Below are 21484 nucleotides of genomic sequence, written 5' to 3' on the forward strand. Positions count from 1 at the left end.
CTGGATGGTGTTGAGCCTTGTTAGAGCTGCACCCATCCAGGCAAGTGGAAAGTATTCCATCACACTCCTGACTTGTGCCTTGTAGATGGTGGACCGGCTTTGGGGAGACAGGAGGTGAGTTACTCGTCACAGAGTTCCCACCTCTGACCTGGTTTTCTAGCCACAGTATTTATATGGCTACTCCAGTTCAGTTTCTGGTCAATGGTAGCCCCCAGGATGTTGATAGTGGGAGATTCAGTGTTTGTATTTCCATTGAATGTCAAGGGAGATGGTTAGATTCTCTCTTGTTGGAGACGGTCATTGCCTGGCACTTGTATGGCACGAATGTTACTTGTCTGGATATTGTCCAGGTCTTGCTGCATTTCTACACGTACTGCTTCAGTATCTGAGGAGTCGCGAATGGTGCTGAACAACATACACCACATCAAACGTCCCCACTCCTGACCTTCAGATGGAGGGAAGGTCATTGATGAAGCAGTTACAACTGTGGAACTGCAGTGATGCCCTGGGACTGAGATAATGGCGTAGTGGTATTGTCACTGGACTAGGAACCCAGACTTCTGCTCTGGAAATATGGATTATAAACTAACTATGGCAGACGCTGAGAATTTAATTGATCTGGGAATGAAAAAGCTAGTCTAATGGTGACCATAAAACCATTGTCAATTGTTGCAAAAACCCATCTGGTTCATTCATGTCCTTTAAGGAAGGAAATCTGCCGACCTTACATGTGACTCCAGACCCACAGCAATGTGGTTGACTCTTAAAATGCCCTCTGAAATGGCTTAACAAGCCACTCAGTTCAAGGGCAATAAATGCTGGCCTAGCCAGTGACACCCACATCCCACAAATGAATAAAAAAAACACAACCATCTTCCTTTGTGCTAGGTATGACTCCAACAAGCAAAGAGGTTTCCCCCGATTCCCACCGACTCCAGTTTTGCTCGGGCTCCTTGATGCCATACTTGGTCAAATGCTGCCTTGATGTCAAGGGCAGTCACTCTCACCTCACCTCTGGAGTTCAGCTCTTTTGTTCATGTTTGGACCAAGGCTGGAATGAGGTCAGGAGCTGTGGCCCTGGCAGAACCCAGACTGAGGCTACTGCTGAGTAGTGCTGCTTGATAGCACTGTCAACTGCACCTCCATCACTTTGCTGATGATTGAGAGTAGACTGATGGGCAATAGCTGGCCGGATTGAATTTGTCATGCTTTTTGTGAACAGGACATACCTAGAATCATAGAAAGTTTAGGGCACAGAAAGAGGCTACTTGTCCCATCGTATTTGTGCCAGCTGAAAAACAATCCACCTATTCTCGCCCCACCTTCCAGCATTTATCCATAGCCCTGCAGCTTACGACATTTTATTTTCCACATTGCCGGGTAGATGCCAGTGTTGTTGCTGTACTGGAACAGTTTGGCTAGGGATGCAGTTAGTTCTGGAGCACAAGTCTTCAGTACTACAGCCAGGATGTTGCAAGCCCATAGCCTTGGTTGTATCCTGTGCCTTCAGCCCTTTCTTGATATCAAAAAACAAAGAACAGTACAGCACAGGAACAGGCCATTCGGCCCTCCAAGCCTGTGCCGATCTTGATGCCTGTCTAAACTAAAATCTTCTGCACTTCCGGGGACCGTATCCCTATATTCCCATCCTATTCATGTCAGGTAGAGTGAAATTAATCAGCTGAAAACTGGCATCTATGATGCTGGGGACCTCAGGAGGAGGCCGAGATGAATCATCCACTTGGCACTTCTGGCTGAAGATGGTTTCAAATGCTTCAGCCTTGACTTTTGCACTGGTATCACTCAGCAAAGATAGGGTCTTTCCTTCTCACTGAGAAGGATGCACCATCCGTGGCTAACTAAGTAAGTTAAGGATAGTATCGAATTGAAAGAAAAACGTACAATTCTGCATAGGTCAGAAGATTGGACAAAATTTAAAAACCATCAGAGAATGATGAAAAAAATAATTAGGAGGGAGAAATTGAAGTATGAGAGGAAGCTAGCTAGAAATATAAAATCAGATAGTAAAATCTTCAACAAGTGTTTAAAAAGGAAAAGAGTAATTAAAGTGAATGTTGGTCCTCGAGAGAGTGAGTCTGGGGAATGAATCATGGGAAATAAGAAAATGGTAGAAGCATTGAACAGATATTTTGTGTCTGTCTTCACTGTAGATGACATGAATAATATCCCAGAAATCCTTGTAAATCAAAAGGTGAAAGAGATGGAGGAACTTAAAACAATTACAATCACCAGGGAAAGGGTACTGAGAAAACTATTAGAACTGAAGGCTGACAAGTCTCATCACAACATTTAAGAAGTATTTACATGAGTACTTGAAACGCCATAGCATACAGGGCTCCGGGCCAAGTGCTGGAAAATGGGATTAGAATAGGTAGGTGCTTGAAGGCTGGCACAGACACGATGGGCCGAAGGGCCTGTTTCCGTGCTGTATGACTCTATTACTCTAAGTCCCCAGGACCTGATGGCCTGCATCCTAGGGCCTTAAAAGAAGTGGCTGCTGAGATAGTGGATGCATTGGCTGTAATCTTCCAACATGCCTCAGATTCCGGAAAGGTCCGAGCAGATAGGAAAATAGCGAACGTGACACCTCTATTCAAGAAAGGAGGGAGACAGAAAGCAGGAAACTTGTGAAAGGAAAATCGTGTTTGACTAACTTATTAGAGTTCTTTGAAGTAAGAAGCAATGCAGATAAAGGGGAACCTGTAGATGTGGTGTACCTAGATTTCCAAAAGGCATTTGATAAGGTGCCACATCAAAGGTTACGACACAAAATAAGAGCTCATGGTGCGGGAATTAACAGAATCACAGCATTACTACAGCACAGAAAGAGGCCATTTGCCTATCGTGTCTGTACTGGCTCTCCAAATGAACAATTGACCTAGTGCCACTCCCCTGCCTTCTCCCTGTAACCCTGCACATTCTTCCTTTTCATGTAACAGTCTAATTCCCATTTGAATGCTTCAATTGAACCTGCCTCCACCACACTCTCAGGCAGCACATGCCAGACCTTAACCACTCGCTGCATGAAAAAGATTTTCAACATGTCACTTTTGCTTATTTTGTTAATTACTTTAAATCTGTTCCCTCTCACTCTTGATCCTTTCACAAGTGGGAACAGTTTTTCCCTATCTACTCTTCACAGTTGTACCCTTTACCTTTTCATTTATTCCTACCAAAATGAATCACTTCACATTTCTCTGCATTGAACCTCATCTGCCACTTGTCTGCCCATTCCACCAACTTGGATATGTCCTTTTGAAGTTCTGCACTATTCACAGTTCACAATACATCAACTAATCACTACTCTCTGTTTTCTGTCACTCAGCCAATTTTGTATCCATGTTGCTATTGCCCATTTTATTCCATGAGCTATAACTTTGCTCACATGTCTGTTGTGTGGCACTGTATTAAATGCCTTTTGAAAGTCCATGTACAACACATCAACAGAAATGTCCCCATCAGCCCCCTCTGTTACCTCCTCAAAAAGTTAAAAATGATTTTCCCTTAAGAAATCCACGCTGGCTTTCCTTAATTAACCTGCATTTGTCCATGTGACTAGTGATTTTGTAGCAAATTATTAGAGTCAGAGAGTCACAGAGTCACTCAGCATAGAAACAGGCCCTTCGGCCCACCGCGTCCATGCCGACCATAAAGCCTATCTATACTAATCCCACCTGCCTGCATTAATTCCATATCCCTCTATGCCTTGCTCATCCAGGTACCTGTCCAGATGCCTCTTAAATGTCACTACTGTTTCTGCCTCCACCACCTCCTCAGGCAGCTCATTCCAGATACCCACTATTCTTTGTGTGAAATATTTACCCCTTTGATCCACTTTAAACCTCCTCCCTCTCACCTTAAATCTATGCCCTCTAGTTTTACTCACCCCTACCATGGCAAACAGACTCTGGCTATCTACCCTATCTATGCCTCTCATAATTTTATATACCTCTATCATGTCCCCTCTCAGCCTCCTTCACTCCAGGGAAAACAGACCCAGCCTATCCAATCTCTCTTTATAACTCAAGCACTCCAAACCAGGCAACATCCTTGTGAATCTTTTCTGCACCCTCTCCAATCACATCTTTCCTGTAGTGTGGTGACCAGAACTGCACACAGTACATCAAACGTGGCCGAACCAACTTTATGTACAACTGTAACATGATGTCCCAACTCTTGTACTCAATGCCTCGGTCGATGAAGGCAAGCATGCGATACGCCTTCTTCACCACCCTGTCTACCTGTGTTGCCACTTTCAGGGAACTATGTACTTGCACCCCAAGGTCTCTCTGCTCAACAACACTCCCCAGGGCCCTGCCATTCACTGTATATGTCCTGGCTGGTTTAACTTCCCAAAATGCATCACTTCGCACTTGTCTGCGTTAAATTCCATTTCCCAATCCCTTGCCCACTTTCCCAGTTGATCTATATCCTGTTGTAACCTTAGACAACCTTCTTCACTGTCCACATACCACCAATTTTGGTGTCATCTGCAAACTTACTAATCATGCCCCCTACATTCACATCCAAGTCATTAATATATATGACAAACAACAGAGAGCCCAGCACCGATCCCTGCGGCACACCACTGGTCACCGGCCACCAGTCTGAAAAACAACCCTCCACTACCACCCTCTGCCTCCTATCACCAAGCCAATTTTGTATCCAATTTGCTAGCTCACCCTGGATCTCATGTGTTCGAACCTTCTGGATCTGCCTACCATGTGGGACCTTGACAAAGGCCTTACTAAAGTCCATGTAAACAACGTCCATCGGCCTGCCCTCGTCAATCCTGTTGGTCACCTCCTCGAAAAACTCAATCAAATTTGTGAGACATGATTTCCCACACACAAAGCCATGCTGACTATCCCTAATCAGACCATGCCTTTCCGGATGCATATAAATCCTGTCTCTCAGAATCCCTTCCAATAACTTTCCCACCACTGATGTAAGGCTCACCGGCCTGTAGTCCCCTGGCTTATCCCTGCTGCCCTTCTTAAATAAAGGCACAACATTAGCTATCCTCCAGTCTTCCGGTACCTCACCCGTGGCTAACTATGATACAAAAATCTCTGCCAGGGCCCCAGCAATCTCCTCCCTTGCTTCCCATAGCATCCTAGGATACAGCTGGTCAGTACCTGGGGATTTATCCACTTTAATGCACTTCAAAACCTCCAACACCTCCTCCTTTGTAATGTTGATATGCTCCAGGATATCGCTGTTCCCTCCCTTGAACTCACTAGCTTCCATGACCTTCTCCACGGTAGATACGGACGAGAAATATTCATTTAAGACCTCGCCCATTTCCCCTGGCTCCACACATAGATTACCACACTGATCCTTAAGGGGACCTACTCTCTCCCTAGCTACCCTTTTACTCTTAATATATTTATAGAATCTTTTAGGATTCTCCTTTATCTTTTCTTTCTTTTCTTCTTTTGGGCCTCCTTATCTCGAGAGACAATGGATACGCGCCTGGAGGTGGTCAGTGGTTTGTGAAGCAGCGCCTGGAGTGGCTATAAAGGCCAATTCTGGAGTGACAGGCTCTTCCACAGGTGCTGCAGAGAAATTTGTTTGTTGGGGCTGTTGCACAGTTGGCTCTCCCCTTGCGCCTCTGTCTTTTTTCCTGCCAACTACTAAGTCTCTTCGACTCGCCACAATTTAGCCCTGTCTTTATGGCTGCCCGCCAGCTCTGGCGAATGCTGGCAACTGACTCCCACGACTTGTGATCAATGTCACACGATTTCATGTCGCGTTTGCAGACGTCTTTATAATGGAGACATGGACGGCCGGTGGGTCTGATGCCAGTGGCGAGCTCGCTGTACAATGTGTCTTATCTGCCAGGGAAATCACATTGCCCCTTTTCACCCTCCTAATTTCCTTCTTAAATGTAGTCCTACATCCCCTGTACTCCTCGAGGGACTCGTTTGATCCCAGCTGCCTATACCTGACATATGCCTCCTTCTTTGTCCTGACCAGACCTTCAATAACCATCATCAACCAAGGTTCCCTAAACTTGCCAGCCTTGCCCTTTCATCTAACAGGAACATGCCAGCCCTGAACTCTTCCTATCTCACTTTTAAAAGCCTCCCACTTGCCAGACGTCCCTTTACCGGTAAACAGCCTCTCCCATTCAACTTTTGAGAGTTCCTGTCTGATGCCATTGAAATTAGCCTTCTCCCAATTTAGGACTTCAACCTGAGGACCAGTCCTATCCTTTTCCATAACTATCTTGAAGCTAATAGAGTTATGGTCACTGGTCCCAAAGTGCTCCCCCACTGACACATCAACCACCTGCCCATCCTCATTTCCTAAGAGGAGGTCGAGTATAGCCCCTTCTCTAGTAGGGCCATCCACATACTGCTTCAGAAAACTAACCGGGACACACTTAACAAATTTTTTCCCATCTGATCCCTTAGCACAAAGGCAGTCCCCGTCAATATTAGGGAAGTTAAAATCACCTACTATTACAACCCTATTATTCCTACACCTATCTCTGATTTCCCTACATATATGCTCCTCCACTTCCCTCTGACTATTGGGGTGCCTGTAGTATAATCCTATCAAAGTGATCACCCCTTTCTTATTTCTAAGTTCTACCCATATGGCCTCGCTGGACATTCCCCCCGGGATATCCTCTCTAAGTACTGCCGTGATGTCCTCCCTAATCAATAGTGCCACTCCCCCTCTTCTCTTACCTCCACCTCTGTCACGCCGGAAGGATCGGTACCCCGGAACATTGAGCTGCCAGTCCTGCCCATCCCTCAACCACATTTCCGTAACACCTATAATATCACAATCCCATGTACCGATCCATGCTCTGAGTTCATCTGCCTTACCTGTAAGGTTTGTTGCATTAAAGTAAATGCAGTTTATCCTACCAGACCTTCCACGCTCCCTGTCCTGCCCCTGCCCGGCCTGCCTACTGGACTTGCTTGCTTTAACCTCTACATTTGCCTCAACAGTCTCATCGGAGAGACTACTAATTTGGGTCCCAACCCCCTGCAAGACTAGTTTAAACCCTCCCGAGTAGTACTCACAAACCTCCCCACAAGGATATTGGTCCCCCTCCAGTTTACATGCAACCTGTCCTTCTTGTACAGGTCACCTCTGCACCAGAAGAGATCCTGATGATCCAAGTAGCTGAAGCCCTCCCGCCTACACCAGCTCTTCAGCCACACATTCATTTGCCTAATCCTCTTATTCCTCCCCTCACTAGCACGCAGCACAGGGAGTAATCCTGAGGTTACAACCCTAGAGGTCCTGCTTTTTAACCTTTTGCCTAACTCCCTATATTCACTTTGCAGGACCTCATCTCGCTTCCTGCCTATGTCGTTAGTACTAATATGGACCATGACCTCTGGCTGCTCACCCTCCCCTTTCAGAATTGTTTCTAGAGGTTTCCCCACCACTAAAGGTAAACTGATTGGCTGTAGTTGCTGGGGTAATCTTTCTATCCTTTTTTGAACAAGGATGTAACATTTGCAATTCTCCAGTCCTCCGGCACCACTCCCGAGTCTAAGGAAGACTGAAAAATTATGGCCAGTGCTTCCACAATTTCCACTGTCACTTCCCTCAGTATCCTTCGATGCATCTCATCCGGTCCTGATGCTTTATCAACTATAAGTATAGACAGCCTATCTAATACTAATTATCAATTTTAAATCCTTCTAGTTCATTAATTACCTCCTCTTTCACTATGGCCTGTGTAGCATCTTCTTCCTTACCTATTACAGATGCAAAGTATTCATTTAGCACCTCAGCTCTTCCCCCCTGCCTGCATGTGTAAATCCCCTTTTTGGTCCCTAATTGGCCCCACTCCTTCATTTAATACCTTTTACTATTTCTATGCCTGGAATTCCCTTTTATGTTAGCTGCTAGTCTCTTTTCATGCTCTCTCTTTGCTTCTCTAATTTGCTTTTTCATTTCCCTCTGAACCTTCTATATTCAGCCTGGTTCTCAGTTGTGTTATCCACCTGACAGCCGTCATAAACACACATTTTCTTCTTTGTCTCAATTCCTATCTCTTTTGTCATCCAGGGAGCTCTTGATTTGTTTGCTTTACCTTTTTCCTTTGAGGGAATATATCTTGACTGTACCCGAACTATCTTTTCTTTGAAGGTATTGTTCAGCTACCTTTTTTCCTGCCAACCTATGATTCCAATTTATTCAGCCCAGCTCCATTCATACCCCAATTAAGTTGGCTTTCCCCCAGTTAATTATTCTTTGTTTGATTGTTCTTTGTCCTTTTCCATAGCCAACCTAAACCTTATGATACAATGATCACACCCCCCCCCAAATGTTCTCTCCTGATATTTGATCTACTTGGCTAATCTCATTTCAGGAACCAGGTGCAGCAGTGCCTCTCCTCTCATTGGACTGTAAACATACTGCTGTCAAATATTTTCCTGAACATACTCTAGAAACTCTTGCCCCTCTCTACCCTTTACACTACTAATATCCCAGTCTATATTTGGATAATTAAAGTCCCCCATTATAACTACTCTATAATTCTTGCACCTCTCTGTAATTTCCTTGCAGATTTGTTCCTCTGCCTCTTTCCCACTAATTGGTGGCCTATAGACAACACCAAACAATGTGATTGCACATTTTTTGTTCCTTAGCTCCAGCCGAATAGATTCTATCCTTGACCCTTCTGGGATATCCTTTCTCTCCAGCACTGCTGAGCTCTCCTGCATCAATACTGCCACTCTTCCCCTTTTTGTTCCTTTCTTATCTTTCCTGAGCACCTTGTATCCAGGAATATTTAACACCCAGTCCTGTCCTTTGAGCCAGGTCTCTGTTATAGCCATATCATACTTCCATATGTCAATCTGCACCTGTAATTCACATATCTTATGCACCACACTCCGTGCATTCACATACTTGCGCATTAACCCTGATAAAGAAAAAACTGATAAAGAAAGGGAAAAGAGATTATGAATGTAAGTTAGCTAGAAACATAAAGGCAGACTGTAAAAGCTTCTTTCGATATGTGAAAAGGAAATGATTAGCAAGGACGAATATGGGTCCATTGCACACGGAGACAGGGGAGTTTGTGGTGGAGAATGAGGAAATGGTGGAGAGACTAAACAATTACTTTGTGTCTGTCTTGACAGAGGAAGACACAGAAAGTCTCCCAGAAATACTAGGGAACCAAGGGACTTGGAAAAATGAGGAACTGAAAGTAATTAGAATCAATAAAGAGGTAGTACTTGAAAAACTAACTGGATTGAAAGTTGATAAATCCCCTGGACCAGATGAGCTCCACCCAAGAGTATTGAAGAACTGGCTATAGAGATAGTAGATGCATTGGTGGTTATTTTTCAAAATTCTATGGATTCTGGAAGTTCCTGCAGACTAGAAAGTAGCAAATGTAAACCCACTATATAAGAAGGGAGTGAGAGAGAAAATGGAGAACTACAGACCTGTAAGTTTGACATCAGCAGTAGGGAAAATGTTAAAATCTATTATAAAGGATGTGATAACTGGATTCTTAGAAAATAATGATATGATTGGGCTGAGTCAACATGGATTTGTGAAAGGGAAATCATGTTTGACAAAGCTGTTGGAGTTTTTGAGGATGTTACTTGTACATAGATAAAGGAGAACCAGTGGATGTGGTGTATTTGGATTTTCAGAAGGCTTTTGATAAGGTCCCATACAGGAGGTCAGTAAACAAAATTAGAGCAGATGGGATTGGGGGTAATATACTGCAATGGACTGAGAATTGATTAACAGATAGAAAGCAGAGAGTAGGAATAAATGGGTCATTCTCAGGATGACAGGCTGTTATTAGTGGGGTACCACAAGGATCAGTGCTGGGACCACAGCTGTTTACAATCTATAGAAATGATTTGGATATGGGGACTAATTGTAATATTTCCAAAGTTGTGCATGACACAAAACTAGGAGGGAATGTAAGTCATGAGGAGAATGCAAGGAGGCTTCAAGGGGATTTGGACAGGCTAAATGAATGGGCAAGAACATGGCAGATGGAATATAATGTGAATAAGTGGGCGCTTTGGTAGAAAAAAACAAAAAGGCAGAGTATTTCTGAAATAAGGCAGAGTATTTCTGAAATGGTGAGAGGTTGGGAAGTACTGATGTCCATGAGATTTGACTACAGGAGTAAAGATGTGTTGCTTCAATTGTATAAAGCATTGGTGAGACTGTACCTGGAGTACTGTGTACAGTTTTGGTCTTCTTATCTAAGGAAGGATATACGATTGAGGGAGTGCAACGGAGGTTCACCAGACTAATCCCTGGGATGACGGGATTGTCTGATGAGGGAAGATTGCAAAAACTGGCCTGTATTCTCTAGAGTTTCAAAGAATGAGAGGTGATCACATTGAAACTTACAAAATTCTTACAGGTCTGACAAGGTAGATGTGGATAGGATGTTTTCTCTGGCTGGTGAGTCTAGAACCGGGGGACACAGTCTCAGAATAAGGGGCAACCATTCAAGACTGAGATAAGGAGGCATTTCTTTACTCAGAGGGTAATTCTCTACGCCATAGGGCAGTGGAAGCTCAATCATTGAGCATGTTCAAGACAGAAATCGATAGATATCTGAATACTAACGACATCAAGAGATATGGGGATAGTGGGGAAAAATGGTGTCGAGGTAGATGATCAGTCATGATCTCTTTGAATGATGGAGTAAGCTCAATGGGCTGAATGGCCTACTCCTGCTACTATTTCCTTTGACCCTATGAATCTATTTAGACTTTATTTATTTCTCCCTTACTCTGACCCCACCTAATAACATATTAGCATGGATAGAAGATTGGTTAGCAAACAGGGAGCAGAGAGTATGGATAAATGGGGCATGTTCAGGTTGGCAAACTGTAACTAGTGGGGTGCCACAGGGATCAGTGCTGAGGCCTCAACTAATTACTATTTATATATTAATGACTTGGATGAAGGGACCAAATGTATGGTTGTTAAATTTGCCAGTGACACAAAGATAGGAGAGTAAATTATGAAGAGGCCACAAAGATTCTGCAAAGGGATTTGGAAGGTTACGTGAGTGGGACAAAATTTGGCAGATGGAGTATACGGTGGGAAAATGCGAACTTGCTCACTTTGGCAGGAAGTATATTATTTAAATGGAGAGAAATTGCAGAACTCTGCGGTACAGAGGGATCTGGGTGTCTTGGTACATGATTCACAAAAGGTTAGTTTGCAGGTATAGAGAATGATTAGGAAGGCAAATGGCATGTTTTTGTTTATTTCAAGGGTAATGGAATATAAAAGTAGGGAAGTTTTGCTGCAGCTGTACAGGCTCTTGGTGAGACCATATCTATAGTACAGTTTTGGTCTCCTTACCTGAGAAAGGATAAAACTGCATTAGAAGCAGTTCAGAGAAGGCTCAGTCGACTGATTCCTGGGATGAAGGGGTTACCCTGTGAAGAAATATTGGACAGGTTGGGTTTGTATCCATTGGAGTTTAGAAGAATGAGAAGTGATCTTATTGAAACATATAAGATCCTGAGGGACTTGACAAGGTGGATGCTGAGAGGATGTTTCCCATTATGGGAGAGATGAGAACCTGAGGACACAGTTTAAAATAAAGGGTCTCCCATTTAAAATGGAGACGAGGAGAATTTTTTTCTCTCAGAGGGTTGTTAGTCTGTGGAATTCTCTTCCCAGAGAGCATTGCAGGCAGGGTCATTATTTAAGGCTGAGTTAGATAGATTCTTGATTGAGAAGGGAGTCAAAGGTTATAGCAGGGAGACAGGAAAATAGAATTGAGGCCACAATCTGATCAGCCACGATCTTATCAAATGGTGGAGCAGGCTTGAGGGGCCAAATGACCTATTCCTGCCCCTAATTTGTATGTTCGTTTGTAAGTGCTGAGCTCCCCCATCATTGAAGATGGGGGTATTTGTGCAGCCTCCTCCTGTTAAGTTGTTTAATTGTCCACCACCATTCACAACTGTTGTGGTAGGACTGCAGATGTTTGATCTGATCTGTTGGTTTTGGGATGGCTCAGCTCTGTCTATTGCACGGAGCTTCTGCTGTTTAATATGCATGTCGTCCTGTGTTGTAGCTTCACTGGGGTGGCACCTCATTTTTATGGTTCTGGAATGTAAGGCCTAGTAATTCTAATCATCAAAAACCCCACAGCAAAAAATGATCTGCTTTCATTGGGATGTGGGTGTTGCTTGCAATGCCAGCCTGTAGTTAGCTAATTGGTAGAGTTTGAGTACTACAGGGATGGGCTGTGAAGAGAGAGTTAGAGTACTTTATTTGGTATTTGTTCTTGGGATTTGGATGTTATTGGCCAGGCCAGCATTTATTGCCCATCCTTAATTGTCCTTGAGAAGGTGGTGGTGAGCTGCCTTCTTGAACGGCTGCAGTCCATGTGGGGTAGGGACACCCACAGAACTTTACAACAAGATGGGTTGTGATGGGTCAGTAGGTCTTTCCTCATCCCTGTTATGATATGTTGAATGTTGCCAACATGGCTAACCTGTTGCAGCAGAGAGTCATGGGAGGGTGAATTCTGAGGAGAAGGGATGGCAGACCAGATTATTCTCCTTCATGAAAACTCTGCTGGAATAGCAGGTTCTTTGGCGATCAGGCAGTCTTTTTAAATATCAGCAACAGGGCTTCCAGGCTAAAGTTTTGGCTCACCAGTCATACACCCAGAAAAGATGCATCTTAAAAATAACAACTTGCATTTATATAGCACCTTTAACATAGGAAAACATCAGGAGGCACTTCAAAGGAGCGTTATCAACAAAAAAAGCCACATACGGCAATATTAGGACAGCTGAACAAAACATTTTGGGAGAGAATTCCAGATCTTCAGGCTTTTAAAAGCACAGCCACCATTTCTGGAGTAATTAAAATGAGGGACACACGAAAGGACAGAATTGGAGGAGAGCAGATATCTCGAAGGGTTGTAAGGGAAAGAGATAGGGAGGGGCATAGCTATAGAGGGATTTCAACACAAGGATGAACATTTAAAATTGAGGTGTTGCTGAACCAGGAGTCAATGTAGATCAGCGAGCACAGGGGCGATGGGCGAATGGGTGTTGGTTCTAATTAGATTATGGACAGCAGAAATCTAGCTGAGCGGAAGTTTACAGAAGGTGGAAGGTGGGAAGCCATCCGGAAGAGAATAGTCAAGTGTGGAGGTAACAAAGGCAATGATGAGGGTCTGAGCAGCAGATAGACTGCTTGAAACACCTTTGTCAGGGAAGAAAGCAAGGCCCAGAAAGAGAATGTTAGGAGGGAATTATACACAGTCGATATGTAAGGGAATCACTCCTGTTTCCACCTGAATAAAGGGCAACTGTGCAGAGAAGCTACACCCAGATCACCCTCCAAAACAACAGAAGAATCAGTCTTCTAGGACAGTCTGAGAATCTACTGACAAAGTACTTTTCAACACTGGGTTACAGATGCTCCAAATAACGTTCCATCAGACTGGGAAGCTCAGCATTCTATTCCCTTAATTCAAAGGAAGCATTCAACCTCAGAATCCTGAACTCTTCACTCTGAAGCAAATGGTAGTGTTGGTCACTATGTAGACAGTGTGACGGTGTGACTGACTCACCATGGTTGAACTAATGGACATATACTTCCATGCTGAGGTCACAGAATGCTACAGCAAGAATCTGGAGGGGCTTTTCCATCTGGAAATTGTGTCTCATTCCATGACTCACTACACCGGGAAATAGGAAACCAACAACTTAGACTTATTCCGTTGGCAAGGGAGACTCAAATTATCAAGAAAAACAACAGAAGGAAAGACTTGTGGCTATATAGCGCCTTCCATGACCTCATGTGAAACCACTGTTGTAATGTAGAAAACACAGCAAGATCCCACAAACAGAAAGGGAGTTCACTCCAGTGTCCTGACCAATATTTGTCCCTAAATCAACATGCCCAAAACAGATGATCTGGTCATTTATCTTGTTGCTGTTAGTGGGATCTTGATGTGTGCAATGTGACTTATGTTTCTGACATTACAACAGTGACTACTCTTCAAAGTATTTAATTGGCTGTAAAGTACTTTCAGAGAATCCAATGGCATGAAAGGTGCTGTGGAAATGTAAGCCTTGCTTTGATCTATTTTACACAGCTTCCAGTGCCCACCACAAGAGTGATAGAGGGAGTAACTGCCTGACAAATGATTGGGTTCAAGTACATTCTGGGAAAATCCCAACTCTGTCTGATACAAGGAAGACTGAGCATCTGCAGCACACTTCGTCACATCCTCAGAGTATCTCAAAGTGCTTTACTACCAACTTTTTAATGTGTTAATACAACAGACAGTAGCATAGTGGTCATGTCACACAGTGGTTATCAGTGGTAATGTTACTCGACTAGTAATCCAGAGGACTGGACTAATGACCCAGAGACAGCAGTTCAAATTCCATCCCGGCAACTGGGAAATTTACATTCAGTTAATGAAATAAAAAATCTTGAATAAAAAGCCAGTATCAATCATGGTAACTTTATTACTACTGGAATGCTGTAAAATCCCATCTCGTTCACTGATGACAGCATCAGTAGGAGTGACTGCTGCACAGTCATTGTGGATACAAAGTCCTGTCTTCACATTGAAGACATCCTGCATCGTGTTATGTGGCACCACCGACGCACTAAATGGGATAGATTCAGAACAGATTTGGCATCTCAAAACTGGGCATCCATCAGCAGCAGCAGCAGAATTGTACTCAACCACAATCTGTAACCTCATGGCCCGGCATATCCCCCACTCTACCATTGCCATCAAGCCGGTGGACCAATGTGCAGGAGAGTATGCCAGGAGCAGCACCAGGCGTACCTCAAAATTTGACCCCAATCTGGTGAAGCTACCTCACAGGAGTACATGATGCTAAAGGACAGAGGCAACATGTGATAGACAGAGCTAAGCAGTCCCGCAACCAACAGATCAGATCTGTGTCCTGTCACATTCAGTCGTGAATGGTGGTGGACAATTAAACAACTAACTGGAGGAGGTGGCTCCACAAACATCCCCATCCTCAATGATGGGGGAGCCCAGCACATCAGCATGAAAGATAAGGTTGAAGCATTTGCAACAATCTTCAGCCAGAAGTGCCGAGTTGATGATCCATCTTGGCCTCTTGCTGAGGTCCCCAGCATCACAGAGTCACTCAGCATGATATCAAGAAAGGGCTGAAGACACTGAATACTGCAAAGGCTATGGACCCTGACAATATTCTGGCAATAGTACTGAAGACTTGTGTTCCAGAACTAGCTGCGTCCCTAGCCAAGTTGCTCCAGTGCAGCTACAACTACTGATATCTACCCGGCAATGTGGAAAATTGCCCAGGTATGTCCTGTACACAAAAAGCAGGAAAAATCTAACCCAGCCAATTACCGCCCCATCAGTCTATTCTCAACCATCAGTAAAGTGATGGAAGATGTCGACAACAGTGCTATCAAGTGGCACCTACTCAACAATAACCTGCTCACTGACGCTCAGTTTAGGTTCCGCCAGGGCCACCGAGCTCCAGACTTCATTACAGCCTCAGTCCCAACATGGACAAAAGAGCTGAACTCAAGAGGTGAGGTGAGAGTGACTGCCCTTGACATCAAGGCAGCATTTGACTGAGTATGGCATCAAGGAGCCCTAGCAAAACTGCAGTCAGTGGGAATCAGGAAGAAAACTCTCTGCTGGTTGGAGTCATACCTCGCGCAAAGGAAGGTAGTTGTGGTTGTTGGAGGTCAATCATCTCAGTCCCACGACATCACTGCAGGAGTTCCTCAGGGTAGTGTCCTAGGCTCAACCATCTTCAGCTGCTTCATCGATGAGCTTCCCTCCATCATTAGGTCAGTAGTAGGGATGTTCGCTGATGATTGCACAATGTTCAGCACCATTCGTGACTCCTGAGATACTAAAGCAGTGCATGCCTGCATGCAGCAAGACCGAGACAACATTCGGGTTTGGGCTGATAAGTGACAACTAACACTCGAGCCACTCAAGTGCCAGGCAATGACCATCTCAAACAAGAGAGAATCTAACCATCTTCTCTTGACATTCAATGGCATTACCATCGCTGAATCCCCCACTATCAACATCCTGGGGGTTACCCTTGACCAGAAACTGAACTGGAGTAGCCATATAAATACTGTGGCTACAAGAGCAGGTCAGAAGCTGGGAATTATGCAGTGAGTAACTCACCTCCTGACTCCCCAAAGCCTGTCCACCACCTACAAGGCACAAGTCAGGACTGTGATGAAATACTCTTCACTTGCCTGGATGGGTGCAGCTCCAACAACACTCAAGAAGCTTGACATTATCCAGGACAAAGCAGCCCCTTGATTGGCACCCAAACATTCACTCCCTCCATCACCAATGCACAGTGGCAGCAGTGTGTACCATCTACAAGATGCACTGCAGCAACGCACCAAGGCTCCTTCGACAGCACCTTCCAAACTCATGACATCTACCACCTGGAAGGACAAGGGCAGCAAATGCATGGGAACACCACCACCTACAAGTTTCCCTCCAAGTCACACACCATCCTGACTTGGAACTATATCGCCGTTCCTTCACTGTCGCTGGGTCAAAATCCGGGAACTCCCTTCCTAACAGCACTGTGGGTATACCTACCCCAAATGGACTGCAGCAGTTCAAGAAGGCAGCTCACCACCACCTTCTCAAGGGCAATTAGGGCTAGGCAATAAATGCTGACATAGCCAATGATGCCCACATCCTATGAATGACTAAAAAAGTAGGCAGAAATTGCAGCCAACTACGCACAACATGATCTCACTAACAATAAATTAAACAAGTGCTCGATTTCTCTGTTTCTTTTCCTTTTGGTGTTATTGGCTGAGGAGGTAACTGTTGGACAAGACACAGGGAAAATGCCCATCTTCCTGATTGAATAGACTGTGGGATTTTTATATCTATTGGAACAGGCAAACTCTGAGCTGAGAAAGGTACAATCAACCAATCATCATCACCATAAGTCTTGGTGACAGACCAGTCAACATTAGTGCTTGTGCTTGGCAGTGTGTCACAGTAGCTGACTTGTATCAGCTTCGCTCATACATGGAAACTACTGCGAAGTATAAAGCAGCAGCTCGGGCAGAGGAGATAGAAGGCAGCAATATCTGGTTTGGAGGGGGGCGGGGGGTGGTGGTTGTGGGGTAATTTTCACCTCATGGCCTGGGCAGTACTCTGGCGGAGTGTACGGCTCACACATGGTAGAACCTGCCCACTTTCAACAGGACAAGTTTCAGGCGGCTTCTACATCAGGCAGGTAGTCTGCTCCATCAGAACATACGCAGGCTGGGAGTGGGAGAATAATTGTGATTCATTTGACTCCGATGGGCCTGTTAAGGACTCACTGTTCAACATGTTCCCACACGATCCTCTTCATATTCAGCAAATTCACAACTAGGGCCGTCCGTCGGCGCACAGCCTGAAGTACAAGAAGGAAAAGGTTAACTTGCACATCATCACCAGAGAAAGTCATCCTGTGACAGGCTTTGATAGAACCAGCATCATCCAATAGAAATCAATGACCAGACACAGGTGTGACTGCAGTGACACTGTTTTAGCAACATGCCCTGACTTTAGTAGAAAATACCTTACAGCTAATCATAGAACAGGTAAACATTTACTTAACAAATATCTGCAGGGCTCAACATGAGTTCAGTGTGGTGTGTTACCTCACTAGTGCCAGGCCAGAATTGAGAGGGTGCAGAACACTCATCAGTCCAAAGGGAGTCATGGTCCTTGTAGGAACTAATGATATAGGAAGGATGAAGATTGAAGTCCTGGAGTCAGGGTTTTAGGAACTTGGAAAAAAAAGTTAAAGAGCATGACCTCAGAGGTTGTAATCTTTGGACTACTCTCAGTGCTACATGCTTGTGAGTCTAGGAGCAGTAAGACAAGAGGGATTAATGTGTGGCTGGACAAATGGTGCACAGGGAGGGCTTCAGGTTCCTAGGGCAGTGGGACCAGTTCTGGGATAGGAGGGACCTGTTCAAGGGGCACAGGTTGCACCTCAACAGACCAACCAGAGGAGTTAATTAGTGTTATGGAGAAGGCTTTACATTAATTTACAAAACATTAGAGAGGAGAAACAAGATGGACAGGGGACTAGGAGAGGCAAATTGCACTAAAGTGAAGAATACTTCAGAAATAGGAGGGATAAGACAGGGGGAAAATGCGAGGCAGTCCAGATGGATTTGGAGTGTATGTCTGTAAATGCATGAAGCATGGTCAATAAGGTCAGTGAGCTGCAGACACAAGTCACAACATGGCACGATGATATAGTGGCAATAACAGAGACCGATCTGAAAGAAGGGGAAAAATAATATTCTTGGCTACAGGTATTCTAAAAAGATACAGAAGGAAAATAAAAGAAGGGATGGTCGCAATATTTATCAAAGAAACTGCAATAGCACTGGAGAGAGATGATGTAGTCGAGGGGCCAAAGACAGAGCCTATTTGGTTCGAATGAAGAAGCAATAGAGGAGCTATTAGTGTTGGATGTTTACTATAGGTTACTATAGGGAAGGAAACGGAGGAGCAAATTATAGAAAGATGCAAGAACTGGCATAGTTATAATGGGGGATTTCAATTATCCTAATATAGACTGGGATAATAATAGGGTAAAAGGGCAAACAGGGGGTGAATTCCTGAAATAAAAACAAGAAATGCTGGAACCACTCAGCAGGTCTGGCAGCATCTGTGGAAAGAGAAGCAGAGTTAACGTTTCGGGTCAGTGACCCTTCTTCGGAATTCCTGAAATGTGTATAAGAGAACTTTCTTGATCAGTGTATTTCCAGCCATATGAGGAAGGAAACAAAAACAGAAAATGCTGGAAACATTCAGCAGGTCTACCAGCAGCTGTGGAAAGAGGAACAAAGTTAACCAGCTGAAATTTTAAACAGCTGCGGAGGCGGGACTGGAGGCAGATGGGTCCATGGTTTCCTAGCACCAGCTGGCTTGCTGGTTTGCCGGTATGTTCCTGCCTCTGAGTCAGTTTAGAAGTGAATGGTTGGTCGGGTTGACAGCTATTCATGGCTTGCAGGTTCCCCCGCCACACTAATAGCCAGCATAAATTTCACCTTTGTTAAAAGCTCTTCAGAGGGCACCTCCATCTTGAGATGCTCTCTCCCCCCTATCTACATCAGCAGATCCCATCTCTGCTGATGTGTCACTGCTGGAGGGCCTCCTATAGGCCGTCCAGCATCAGGAGCCCCGCCCACTGTCCTTAATTGGATGGTGAGCACACACCCTGGCCAATAATTGGCCTGCTGCTCAAAAATTGTGTCAAGCCTCAGGCACCACGATGTGGGGGCAGGACCTGAAAATGCACCTGACTTCAGGATCCCAAGCCCAGAACAAAAACCCAGCCCAATGTTTCAGGTCGAAGACCTTTCATCAGAACTAAAAAAAAAAGTTAGAGATGGAACAGGTTTTAAGCAAGTGCAAGTGTAATAATGGATTCTAACAATTTCCCAACGACAGATGTTAAACTAACTGCTCTATAGTTTCCGACTTTCTGCCTCCCTCCTTTTTTGAATAAGGGCGTTATATTAGTATTTTTCCAATCCACTGGAACCTTTCTCGCATCCAGGGAATTTTGGAATATTATAACCAATGGATCCACTATCTTCACTGCCACTTCTTTTGAGACCCTGGGATGGAGGTCATCAGGCCCTGGGGACTTGTCTTCCTTCAATCTCAATAGTTTGCTCAGTACTTTTTCCCCAGTGATGATGATTGTTCGAAGTTCCTCCCTTTCTATAACCTCTGCATAACTTGTTACTATTGGGATGGTACTGGTGTCCTCCACCATGAAAACTGAGGCAAAATACTGATTCAGTGTCTCCGCCATTTCTGTGTTCCCCACCATTAACTCCCCAGTCTCATCCTCCAAGGGACCAACATTCACTTTAGCTACTCTCTTACTTTTTAGATACTTACAGAAGCTTTTGCTGTTCGTTTTTATATTTTGCTCTAGTTTTCTTTCATAATTTACCTTTGCACTTTTTATTACTTTTTTAGTAACCCTTTGTTTATCTTTAAAAGTTTCCCAATCTTCCAGCCTGCCACTGGCCTTTACAATATAGTATGCCTTAGTTTTTGTCTTTATCCTTAACTTCCTTGCTTAGCCATGGATGTTTTTTCTCCTTCTTACAATCTTTCTTCCTCTCTGGAATATATTTTAGTTGGGAGGATTTGAATATCTTCTTAAACATCTGCCACTGCTCATCAACTGTCCTACATTTTAGTCTTCCTGCCCAGTCCACTAGGGCCAAATCTGTCCTCATGCCGATGTAATTACCTTTGTTTAACTCCAGAACGCTTGTGTGGGACTCCAGTTTCTCACCCTCAAACTGAATTTGACATTCTAGCATGCTATGATCACTCTTCCCTGGAGGATCCTTAACTATGAGATCATTAATTAGCCCCACCTCAATACACAATACCAAATCTAGAATAGCCTGCTCCCTGGTTGGTTCCACAAAATATTGCTCCAAAAAACAATCTCTAATACATTCAATGAACTCTCCCTTGAGATTCCCCTTGCCAATATGATTAATCCAGTCTAAATGCATATTAAAATCATCCGTGATTATTGCTGTATCTTTCTGACAAGCCCCTAGTATTTCCTGGTCTATACTGTGCCCCACTGCGGAACTACTGTTTGGCGACCTATAGATTACTCCCACCAGGGACTTCTTTCCCTTGCTATTTCTTATTTCTACCCAGACTGATTCTACGTTTTGATCTCCAGTGCCTATATCATTTCTCACTACAGCACTGATCTCTTCCTTCACTAACAAAGCTACACCACCTCCTTTTCCTTCCTGTCTATCCTTCCAAAATACTGAGTACCCTTGGATATTCAATTCCCAAACCTGGTTTCCCTGCAACCACATCTCAGTAATCGCCACTAAATCACACCCATTTGTATCTATTTGTGCTGTTAACTCATTTATTTTATTCCGAATGCTTTGCACATTCAGATACAAAGCCTTTAAGTTTGTTCTGTCATCAAATTTCCCTACTCTTGTACAATTCCTTGGTGCAATATGACGTTCTGTCCCTACCATTTATATTCTTGTAACTATCATTTATATTCTGGTAACAATCAGCCTCATCACTAACCTGCACTCCGACCTTCTCCTTTAGCTTTGACTTCCTAATTTTCCATGCAACAAAACCCTCCCCCCCACTATTTAGTTTAAAGCCCTATCTACAGCCCTAGATATGCGATTTGCCAGCACTTCACGAATTCACGAATGTCCCACGAATTCAAACCCATTTCTCCCATACCAATCTTTGAGACAGGCATTTACCTCTTCAATCTCATTGACCCTGTGCTAGTTAGCTTGTGGCTCAGGTAGTAATCCGGAAGCTATTACCTTTTTGGTTCTGCTTTTTAATTTAGCCCCGAGCTGCTCATATTCCCTCAGCAGAACATCTATCCTCGTTCTACCATTGGTA

At 44.2% G+C, this 21484-nt stretch overlaps 1 protein-coding gene across 1 annotated transcript in view; it reads right to left on the bottom strand.

Moving 5' to 3' along the window:
• LOC137384522 (protein HEATR9-like) overlaps positions 1-21484 on the bottom strand; it is a 282848-nt gene that overhangs the window by 53750 nt on the left and 207614 nt on the right. The window contains exon 15 of the mRNA XM_068058659.1: positions 17365-17438. Within this exon, the coding sequence (XP_067914760.1) occupies positions 17365-17438 (74 nt within the window). The remainder of the gene's footprint in view (positions 1-17364; positions 17439-21484) is intronic.

Source organism: Heterodontus francisci, chromosome 26 (genome assembly GCF_036365525.1).
Source record: "Heterodontus francisci isolate sHetFra1 chromosome 26, sHetFra1.hap1, whole genome shotgun sequence".
Taxonomy (NCBI): Eukaryota; Metazoa; Chordata; class Chondrichthyes; order Heterodontiformes; family Heterodontidae; genus Heterodontus; species Heterodontus francisci.